Source organism: Spea bombifrons, chromosome 1 (assembly GCF_027358695.1).
Source record: "Spea bombifrons isolate aSpeBom1 chromosome 1, aSpeBom1.2.pri, whole genome shotgun sequence".
Taxonomy (NCBI): domain Eukaryota; kingdom Metazoa; phylum Chordata; class Amphibia; order Anura; family Pelobatidae; genus Spea; species Spea bombifrons.
The window spans coordinates 117,895,335-117,906,573 of record NC_071087.1 but is presented as its reverse complement, the minus strand read 5'-3'; the positions used below and the strand labels follow the sequence as shown (position 1 = coordinate 117,906,573).

General features: G+C 43.8%; 1 protein-coding gene across 1 annotated transcript; it reads left to right on the top strand.

Annotated features, from left to right (window-relative positions):
* The first annotated feature begins 784 nt into the window (after positions 1-784).
* EIF4ENIF1 (eukaryotic translation initiation factor 4E nuclear import factor 1) lies at positions 785-9,798 on the top strand. The gene is made up of 19 exons (XM_053470236.1): positions 785-943; positions 1,500-1,618; positions 1,734-1,807; positions 1,894-2,021; positions 2,132-2,424; positions 2,633-2,834; positions 3,169-3,326; positions 4,031-4,166; positions 4,466-4,642; positions 4,945-5,177; positions 5,674-5,748; positions 5,835-6,016; positions 6,111-6,192; positions 6,859-6,995; positions 7,083-7,170; positions 8,119-8,248; positions 8,341-8,667; positions 8,753-8,917; positions 9,068-9,798. The coding sequence occupies exons 2-19, from the start codon at positions 1,529-1,531 to the stop codon at positions 9,265-9,267; spliced, it is 2,877 nt and encodes a 958-aa protein (XP_053326211.1). The 5' UTR covers positions 785-943; positions 1,500-1,528; the 3' UTR covers positions 9,268-9,798.
* The last annotated feature ends 1,441 nt before the right edge of the window (positions 9,799-11,239 follow it).

Below are 11,239 nucleotides of genomic sequence, written 5' to 3'. Positions count from 1 at the left end.
GGTGCTGTGTGTAACCTACACAAAAAACATGGTGTTCTGCGCCTGACTCAGACCATGTACTGCGCCATAGCAACGGCGGGGCTCCAAACTTGGCCCAGTCAAATACATTGTGGTTAAACAATGGAGCGTCCTTGTCTTTATCAGCCAGGACCCTTTGATTCATAAAAGTGTAGGCAGGAAAGAACTTCATAGCCATCACATGCCTCCCAAATTACAAATGGCCAAAGGGGGTGTGGTTAGAGGTGTGATTGGGTGGGGCTTTACCAAGAGTTTTTATGCGACTTTATGACCTCTCAGTTTAATTATTTACTTACAAGAAGAATAATGCATCTTTTTACGTAAATTCCATTTATAAGAACACTTTCTGCTGATTTTATAGACGTTATTACTATGTTTTGGGCACTATAACACTGGTACAAACTACTACCCACATTTTGATTTAATAGAAATGACAGACTGTCGCTCCTAAAGAAAGACACTTGGGAGGTACCTATAGAGGAAAGAAAATTATTGCCAAAAATCATTGGGGTCTGAGCGGGATCTAAAATATCACATGATCTCCCTCCAATGGCACCTGCAGACGAATGAACCCAATGAAATAAGAGCTCCTGGGTGCTGAACTGCATTAGTTTATAGTCTTTACCTTTAAGCTCAGCTCTAGCTTATTTCAATACAACAAATTGGCACTACCCAGGCAAACGTCCCTATCACGTGACACACGTCCCTCGCCGGAAGACAGAGGGTTAAGGTAAGAAACCACGCCTGGCGGCGTCACTACATGACGTTAAACGTCTGGGGTCCTACTGACGTAGCCGTCTTTTGGTGCCTGTTGTGACCGGCAGTTGTGTTGGAGGAATCGGTACGAGTCGTAGTCCGAAGGATTGAGGGCCCCGAAGCTCCCGGTGGACTGCAGGCAGGCCGGGCTCAGGGAGCCACGGGGCCGGTACGTACTTTGCGTTCCGTGCGTGCTGTGCGTCAAGCGGCGTGTGTGTACGCGGTGGGGGGTATTAGAGGGAGGGGGGACCGGGAGGACGTGGGGGTGTGCTCAAGTAAAAGCGGTGAGCTTGGGCTCGGTGGGCAGGTTCCCGGGTATTGTATGGTGTGCGGGCATTTGTCGCGTTTCTGCAATTTCACGACTCCCTCAATGCGGAACCGGCAGCTTTAGGCCTTGTTTCTGTGGAGTAGCATTTCCATTGTTGCTACCCGCTCCCATATCGTAAGCAGGTAAAAGGTTCCGGGCTCGCCCGGCATTATGCGTGGTTACTCCGTGTCGGGAATGGGAAGTTTTATAGCTTGTGCTTTGTTCCCTGGGTTGATGTAGAGGAACCACACTCTGTACGCCATACATTACCGGCGGTACTTTGTGTGACAGGTGGCTGAACTGTAACCTAACCTAAACATTGGTGTGTTCGAATGGCAGGCTGGTCATGGCTATGCTTTTTATTTTAAAAAAAATAAATAAAAAATCTATATATATAATGCTTTGTCTCATTTGGTAGGTGTATAGTGTTTACCCCGGCCTCTCAGCATGGATCATAAAGAAGAAACTGACAGCAAAGACCCTTTTGCTGACATCAAGAAAGCCCCCCGGAGCAAATCATGTCACTGCTATACTAAGGCATGTACTACTGGCAGCGAGATGGAAACTTGTTTAATCTCTTTATGGAAAACTTAGTGTGTGTGAGAAGTTGCACTCCTACCAGAAGGTAAAAATCTATGTGTTTTCATTTCAGGAAGAATTGCTGGATATCAAGGAGCTCCCTCATTCTAGACAGCGGCCTTCCTGTTTGCTAGATAAATACGACAGGTATTTTGTTCTCGTGTCTGGTCCTTATTCTCACGTTTTGTTACACAATTGGGTTTTTAACACCAATTCTGTTTCTCTGGCAAAAGTGATGGTGTATGGGATCCTGAGAAGTGGCATGCATCCCTCTACCCGACTTCGGGCCGTAGCTCACCTGTCGATGCCTTGAGAAAGGAGCCTGAGTCAGAAAGAACATCTCTGAAACGCAGGATAGTTGGTGAGTTTGAAGGCATTAGCTGACTGCCCTGCTTTTAGTTATTGTTGACAGAGCTCCACCCTATATCATTAAAAATGATTTATTTTACGGGCTTTATTTGTTCCTTGCAGACCCAAGAGAGCGTGTGAAAGAGGATGATCTCGACGTGGTACTCAGCCCACAGAGAAGGAGCTTTGGGGGTGGGTGTCATGTCACGGCAGCTGTCAACTCTCGTAGAGCTGGAAGCCCCCTCGATAACAAGGAAAATGAGAGCTTGCGTCTCATTGGTGGCCGACGGATTGGTAGCGGAAGGATTATGGCTGCGAGGGGCTTTGATCGTGACTTGCGTGGAGTAGAAAAGGATATCAGAGAGCCTCGGGACAGTCGAGAGCGAGAGAAGGAATATAAAGATAAGAGATTCAGGGTGAGAGCATTTGGCCTGTTTTAGTTTTACAATATTATATCCATGAAAGCATAGTTTGTTGCTACATTTTTCAATGATTGGTTTTAGATCTACAGTTAAGGTTTGTGCGTTTTAAATATTGGTGTACATGAGATTTTTTTTTTTTCTTAATTCATCTACTTTGTGGTGTCTTTACTTGTTGTGTGCATGTTCTTTATCCCCAACACAGAGAGAATATGGGGACAGCAAGCGTGTGTTTGGTGAGAGGCGGAGAAATGACTCTTATACAGAAGAGGAACCAGAGTGGTTCTCCGGGGGTCCAACTAGCCAATCTGAAACTATTGAACTTACTGGCTTTGATGACAAAATCTTAGAGGAAGATCAGAAGGGGCGGAAAAGAACTCGTAAACGCACAGTCTCAATCAAAGAAGGCAAGTGTATCAAAGGCAGCTTGAGAGGGCCCAGTGTTGCTAACGGACCGTCTCTGAGTATAAAACATGTCTGAAACATAAAAAGTAGACTGACATTTCCCCATGTTATTCATCTAACTTTAAAATATAACGGTTTAATGTGTAGCTGGCGCGCTTCTAGTAGCTGTGGTCTTCTGTAAGATGCATCAAGCAGACAATTTTTTGAATTGAAAGTGTGACCAATCAGTTGGGTGTATTCCAATGACTGTTTAGTATAGGGCATGTGTACCAAGGAGGAGAACTGTTAAATTAAGACGTTTAGCAATAAGTTATGACAACTACCTTTCTCTTTTAGGATTTGAATGCAATGGGGCAATGTTAGAAGAAGCTGCCCTACCTTCTGAGAGCGCAGCAGACCAGGAAGTGCCTCAAGAGCCAGCTCTACAAGGCCCGGGGGATTTTGACTTTAATGAGTTTTTTAACCTGGATAAAAGTGTGCCAGGCTTGGCATCGGTGAGTTGCATGCAGCGGGCAGCACACTCTAGCCCATGGAAGTATCGTGTCTAGTGAAAGTGGGTTGATTGGGTTTGAGAAGGTGGTTGTAACTTTTCATTATTAAACTGAATGATGCTTCCTGGTCACATCACTTGGTACATGGGGTTTTGCACTTACGGTGGGATCACTGGTTTATGGTGATGCACTTTTGTGTGTATGTGTGTGTTTGTAGGGTCTTTGTGTAACCTGGCTTGATATCTCCAATTTCCATTGTAACTGGACATCGTGATGATGTCCATCTCTGGGAAACTGTTGCCATACTTCAGACAAGACCTAGTCAGAAAACTGGTATCTTATGTGTATCTCCATCCTTATTTGGCCCTTGTCTTTGCTCTATGTGCAGTGTATAAAATGAGTCTAGATTCCAGTGAAAGTTTCCTAAAAGTTTTTGTGCTGTAATTCAGATGTGATTCTGACAGTTTAAAGTGGAAAACTTCTTCTTTTTTTTTTTTTTAAACTGCTTCATCATACTGGTTTCTTTGGGGTGGGGGGTTGCTTGGCATGGGTGCCTTAAGACCTATTAAATCTGGAGCTCAGGTTCAAACCAGACATACCGAGTCAACAGAGCAGACACATCTCTGGCAAGTAAGTGTCTCTCCATCCCAGCTCAAGAGATCCCTGGTGCTAACAAGGTTGGATATCTGATTCTGTCTTTCTCGTAGATGATAGAGGATGTTCTGGGTGAGGGATCAGTGTCTGCAAGCAGATTCAGCAGGTGGTTTTCCAATCACAGTCACTCAGGGAGCCGTTCCAGCAGTCTGCGTTCAACGCCCCATGAAGAACTGGAGAGGCTAGCTGGTAAAATTGGGCATAAAGAAGGGGTTGTAGAATTTGATTGGGAGCAGACATTGGGAAGTAAAATGTTGCTAAGATTGGTATCCTTTACATATCATTGGTTTAATGCTATGCGTGTTTATTTCTCCTTGTGTTGTACATGCTGTGCTGCTTCCATAATTTCTCAGCTAATATGGTGGTAGATTGACAGAAAATGGGGGGGGGGGGTGGGGGACGCATCTATGTAACAAAATATACTAAAATCCAGTACATTGAGAGTATTTCCATAGATGCACACACTTAAACCAGCACTTGTTTTGCAGGGTTGGAACAGGTGCTTCCCTCCATTGGGCAAAGCACTGGAAATTACTTTGCTCCTATCCAATTAGAAGACCATGCTGAGAAAGTTGACATCTTGGAGATGTTGCACAAAGCCAAAGTAGACTTGAAGCCTCTGCTATCCAGCCTGACTGCTAACAAAGAGAAGCTTCGAGAGAGCAGTGAGTTTTAAGGGCTGTGGGTGACAATTACAATGCTACACTTTGTGTTCCCTCCACCTTTCTCTCTCTATACCCTCCATGAATCTTGTCTTCGAAAGGCAGATGGTTTCTCTGATTTAGTTACAAGGTGGCCTATAAAGTACTTTCTATATTGAGCATACAAAGTTTAGGGATTCCTGTTATGAAAGGCTATGCTTAACGCATGACAATAGAAAGCCGCCTTTTCCGGTATAAATTTGAAATTAATAACCAGTGATGCAAAACCTTGCTTGCTAACCGGCTGTGTACCTTTTTTGGATCAGCACATTCTGGCGTGGTCTTATCAGTGGAGGAGGTTGAAGCTGGGCTCAAGGGGCTGAAAGTGGAACAGGAAAGAAAGATTGCAACACCGTTCATGGCTGAGCAGTTGGAAGAGGCTCTGACGGCTATGGCTGGCCCAGCAAAACCTCGACGGGATGCAGATATGTCTGCCTTCAATAAACTCGTAAGCAGTATGAAGGCAAGTGGGACACTGCCTTCTCAGCCCAAAGATAATGTAAGTAATGTGTGTGCAAGGAAATGGCTGCTGGCTGCTCAATATAGCCTCTCCCTGGTGCCTGCAATATGGTATTTTTATGTATCCTCCTTTAATCTAGTTTAATAATAGTCTGTTGTAGCTGGTGCAGTTTCCTCCAACCCTCCTTTAAAATGGATGAAACTGTCTGTGCAAACAGTCTGTCTGGTTCCTTGGCAATAATGGTATTGCATGGCGTTTATTTGCTCTGCTTAACTTAACTGCGATTTGGGATGTGCATCGTCTTTAATTTGTTGCTTCTCGCTGAACATAGAAAACATACCTTTACCCTTCAAAGTTCCCAAAGTGGTCTTGTCATTGTGTGGTGGCCGCAGTTGTGATATATCATGCCTGGTCTAATGCTTGTGTTCACTTGATCTTGTTCACTTGGCTGTGGGTGTCACTCTTGGGTTTCATTTCAAGTTTATCTTGTAACCTTGCTACAGCTGTATAAAGCCATTTTATTTTCTGTGCATAGAGAAATCTAGATGCTCACTTGATGTCTGCATCCTCTGATGTTATGGGAAATACCCTTCAGCGTAATATTTTACAGGTATAAATTATTTGAATGGTTCTCTCTGTTACCAGAGTTGTACTAATCTTTGCTAATCTCCAAAAACCTGCCTTGTCTCCAATTAGGAGCTGCTTGGCCCTCCAATCCCTGACCCATCCTCCAATGTCATGAACAATCTCATGGGAGCACTGGACTCCACATCTTCCCTATTAAGGCAAAGGTCCCCATCTCCTCAAATACCGCAAGCATTCCCCCCACGAGCCTCTTCTGCAGACTACCTTCGAAATCGAATACCTTCTCCTCTTGGCAAGTATACAGTCTAGGTGTACATAGCTGTGCATAAGGTCTGTGGCTTTTGGTTTTCCCCCAGTTTTTTTTAATGTTGGTTTTTTTTTTGTAATCTTCTCTGCAGGTCCCCAGCATCTCCTTGGAGAGCAGTTCCTCACAGGTGTACCTAAAGCAGACAGCCCTGTGATGGCACAGGTAAAACTTCAGTGTTCTGCAATCATTGGCTGACAACTTGGAAATCCCCCACCAAAACTGAACCTTTACATGTGACCAAACTGAATAGACCTGTATTAAAATTAACCAGCAAGTAGCCAGGTTTAGTAATTTAAGAGGCTGACTAAGGTGCACACAACCCTTTGAGTAATTTTTTTTGTTCGAACTTGTAGTTCTTTAAAATCTTCCATAGATATGGTACTAAATATTTGTACTCCCAACCAGAAATAAGTGCTTTTGTTTGTCAAAACATTTAGCCCATGTAGTCTACCAAACTTTTGTTTTCTGCTTTAAAGAAATCCTAATCGTTCCTTGGTCTCATCTTAGATTCACACACTTTCTAAAAAAAAACAAAAAAAACTTCACGGCATTATCCTCTACCACGTCTGCTAGAAGGCTGTTCTCTACCTAAAAGCCCTTCCAAGCTATGCTTATTGAGATCGCTTTTAATCTTTCCAGATAACTTCCCCTGCAAAACATTCACTATTTTAGTAGTGTTTCTCTGAATTCTCTCCAATATGTGAATACACTTTTGGAGATGGTCTCCAGAACTGTACACAATACTGTTAGTGAGATCTGCAGAGTGGAAGAACCCTCCCTCTTAGGCTTTTTAATGCCTCCAGCATTATGTGACTTATTTTTCTGTAGGTTCTTCCGCTGGACCTGCATCAAGCCGCAATGGAAGGATTACTATCACATGAGCTTGCCCTCCAAGCTGCAAGCTACTATCCTTCTGTTTATGGAAAAATGCCCATGGACAGAGGTAGAGATGGTTACCGGAGCAGGTGAGTAGGGCTTAACTAGCTGCTGGCTCTGTCATGGTATATACAATAGCATCAAATCAACCTAGATTTCTGCCTACTCTTAATCAGACAGCAGCAGAGGATACCCAAATCTCCAGTGCCCAATTTACGGGGGAAGTCAATATCTCCGGGACCTGGTGCCCCAGTCACTAGCATGGTAAGTACTGCTTCCAAATGTGTAGTCTCCACTAACATAGGTCCACTTTATTGCTTTGAACTTGCTATGTTACTTCATTTGAATTAGTGTGTGAGAGTTGCTTGGAACGAAGCTTGAAAAGCAGTCCTCTCCTGGTGGTCAATGGAACGGTCCAGTAAACAAAGTTCCATTGTGTTGCCATTCAAATGGACCAAGCTATTCAAACATTTGGTTGGGACCAAATTCAGAGGGGTTTTTTCCTATTGGAAACAAAATGTGTTGTCTCTGAAACTTTCACCATGAATAAGTCGGCAATATTATGACATCTTGAGGTACTTCTGCATAAGGGCAGAGCCATGGTGCGCCCCGTGAGGGCAGTCTGCCTTTTTGCAGAAGCTCTCTGGGGGGGCCTTGTTTATGTACCAAGGAAAAGCGGACGAAGGCCGAAGAATAAGAAGAAACAACTCTGCGGAAAAGACATTGAGAGCGTCTGTGAAAAAACAACAAAATGAAAATTTAGGGCTTTCTGCTTACTTTTTAGCTTGTTTCGTTGGGGGTCCCTCCTTGTTCTCAGACATTTTGTATGAATTTAGGAAATCAATATTTGTAAAAATGCACAGTGTTTAAGGCTTTGCATGATAGACATGTTGAATGAATAAATAAGGGAAGCCTTTCTTTAAAAAATAAACACATGCATTTGGTTCTGTTCTTATAACCAGGTGGTTATAACTGCTGGTCTGCACAAGGATGAAAAGACCCGGTTTATATGTTTGAGTTCGCAGAGCATTATATCAGCTTACACTTTGTTTTGCTCTGCAGAGTATAACTTACATGGTTGGCTATAGTTCTTTCTACACAGGTATAAAAAGAATAAAACCACCATGCCTGCATAATTACCTTTTTTGCTTCTTGCTGGCTCATTCTGACTTTTTTTTTTTGTTTCCCCTCTGCCTGCTATCTACCCCATAGTTGTCCCCATCTTTCACGCCTACCTCAGTAATCCGAAAGATGTATGAAAGCAAAGAAAAGAGTAAAGATGAGGCTTCTGCTGGAAAGCAAAGCTACCAGGGAAGAGAGGAGGGAAAAAGTGTGCAGGAAGGTAATAATTTAAAAAAAAAAAAAGTGTAATTGTGGTTGGTTATGTATCTTAAGTTGTAGTTTAACTTGGTGGTTTCTTCCTCCTGTTAACAGATGGAGCTTTATCTAGTCCAGAAACTACTGCTGCCCAGGAGACCTCCCCAGTAGTGGGTACAAGATTCCCATCTTCTCCACACTCAGCTGGTACCCCACCTCTTCCCCAGCAGGGCCGTTACACCAAAGACCAGGACTTCCGTCCCAAATCTGCCGGGAGGAGAACTCCCACTCTAGCATCCCCAGTACCAGGATCTTTTCTGCGCCCCCTTCACCAGATGCCCATTGTGCCAGTTGTCCGGCCATCCCACCAGTTGCACCCAGGGTTGGTACAGAGGATGCTAGCGCAGGGTGTTCCTCCACAACATCTTCCTCTCCTGCAAGCTGGTATGTAGTAATTAGGTAGTTAATTGAAGCATTTTGAACATGTTGCATAATATAACTTCATTGTATTTGGTTTCCCATGCTACAGGACTACTTCCATCTGGTGTTGACCTGCCCTCTCTACATGCTCTTTCCCCATCAGTTCTTGGTCAGCCTTTCTACCCATTACCAGCTGCAGGGCACCCTATTCTGAACCAACGTCCTGCAAACCCTCTGCAGCTCGCAATGATGCAACAACCAGTGCCGCGCGCCGGTAAGAGTCATATTAGGTTGGGCTGACAATTTCTGGAGAAATATTAAAGCAAAAGTAGTTTCATATACAATGTCATGAGACAAACCGTCTTCTCTGACAGAAAAATTGCCATGTCATTAAAATCCTTAATCATTCTTTTTTGATCGGCAGGATCTGGCTTCTCAGGAACCCATGCTCCCTCACAAGGCTTGACAAACCGCCCTGGGCTTCACATGATGGAGCAGCGTCCTCTGAGGAGTACTTCACCTGTTGGACTGGCAAAGTGGTTTGGGTCTGATGTCCTGCAGCAGCCTCTCCCTTCAATGCCCGCTAAAGTGATCAGTGTGGATGAACTGGAATACAGACAATGAGGCTGAACTGTGCCACCATCTGCTTCCCTCTGCCTAGTCCAGCCCCTCTAAAGCGGAGTATAATGATCACAAACCTGATAACACTTCTGCTGAGTTTTGTTTTGTTTAGAATTTGGGCTGTGCTATGCAGGGTCTACTAAAAAAAATTGCAGGAACATGGAGCGTCTACTCCCTCCCCATCTGCTGAATATTACTGCAGACTGTGTTTGGAACAGCATATTTTGCCCTGGAAGCCTTTTGGAAAAGGGGCATGTCTAATTTCTGTTTAGTTTTTTTTCTGATCATGCTGAGGGGCTGCAATGATCCTTGCAGATGAACTTGTGTACAGACTTGTATAAAGCTAATTTTTTTTTTTTTTTTCTTTCTTTCTGCCCTTGTGTATATAAATCACAGTTAGGTTTAGGTTTTTTGTTTGAGACTCTGTAAAGAGGAAGCTTACTCTTGTGCTGTTTTTGCCACTTACCAAGTCTGAGCTCTCCCTTTAATTTGTACATGTCTCTTTTCTTTCAATTAAAACTGCATATGCCAACATAGCGTGTTCAAGTGGTATGAATCCTGTGTACTTCTGCTTCACTAACACTATTTACTAGACGTTTATCAGAGTGAACGATCGGAGTGTCCTTGTGCTTATATGCACATAACTTTTACTAGACAGGGCTGAGGAGTACACCCTGTCCTCCCGCTGTGGGTGTTCTGGTCACTCCAGCCAGGTTTAAAACGACTTTTTGGACTGACATATAAAATGCTAACCAAATACAATTGGGATTTTGACCGACTAAAATCAACCTTGTTCATGTAGACTTGATTCTGCAATTGGTCCGAAAGGAAACTAACTTGTCAGGGCTTAAAGTTGTGTAGGTTTTAAAGATGTGGCATTGACGTGAAAAGCTATAGTATGCACGCTTGGCTGGAGAGTGTTAGGCTAGGCTGTGTTAGTTTGTTTTTTTCCAATCCCTGAATGGTTAGTATTAAAAACTGTTTTAGAAATTGCACACTTTTGGAATAATGATTGATTGGCGGGTTCAGGCAGCTTTGGGGTGGAAGAAAAAGGAAACCTCTATCTATATAGCGCATCTACAAGTGTTTTCTCACAAGTGTATTGATGGCTCTAGGGTAGGTTTATGAAAAGTAAGATGTCTACCATACAATCAAACTAAAATAAAAAAATAAATGGCACAAGATTTATTCCTGCAGACACTAGGGTTTGAAGAGAGCCATGGTTATAACTGCCTTACTTCTATACTCATTGTGAAGGAGATGCGCTAGACCAGTGGTTCTCAACCTTCCTAATGCCGTGACCCTTTAATACAGTTCCTCATGTTGTGGTGACCCCCCCCCCCAACCATAATTATTTTCGTTGCTACTTCATAACTGCATAAGTACACTATGGTGCCAACCCTGTCACATACACCTGTATTTGTTTGGGGTGTATATGATGGGGTTGGCGCGATGTCATCATGTCAGGTACTCGTATGTGGGTGTATCTGCGTGCGGGCGGATCCGCCTGGAGATGGCTAGAGGAGCGGTGTCCCGGTTCCTAAGACCATCGGAAATGTGTTTTCCGATGGTCTCAGACGACCCCTGTGAAAGGGTCATTCGACCCCCCCCCAAAGGGGTCGCGGCCAATGTTCCATCTAATTTTTCTTAGTTGGCGTGCGCAGAAAATTTCTCTTGTGCAAAAATTTTCACAGAGCAAAAGTTTTGTGCGCACAATATCTGTGCCGCATAAAGTTTCAAACAAAATAATGTTCTTCTCTTTTTGGGGAAAAACTGTTGTGCGCACATTTTTTGGACGTGTGCGCTCTAAGAAAGCTATGCGCGCGTGCACATGCGCACAGCTTAGAGGGAACACTGGTTGTGACCCACAGGTTGAGAACCGCTGCTCTAGACCCTTCCACCACCAAGAAGCGCCACCCCAAATAAGACTTATTTTGCAAGGCGAGGACGTTGGGGAGATCTTGCTAACTTATAC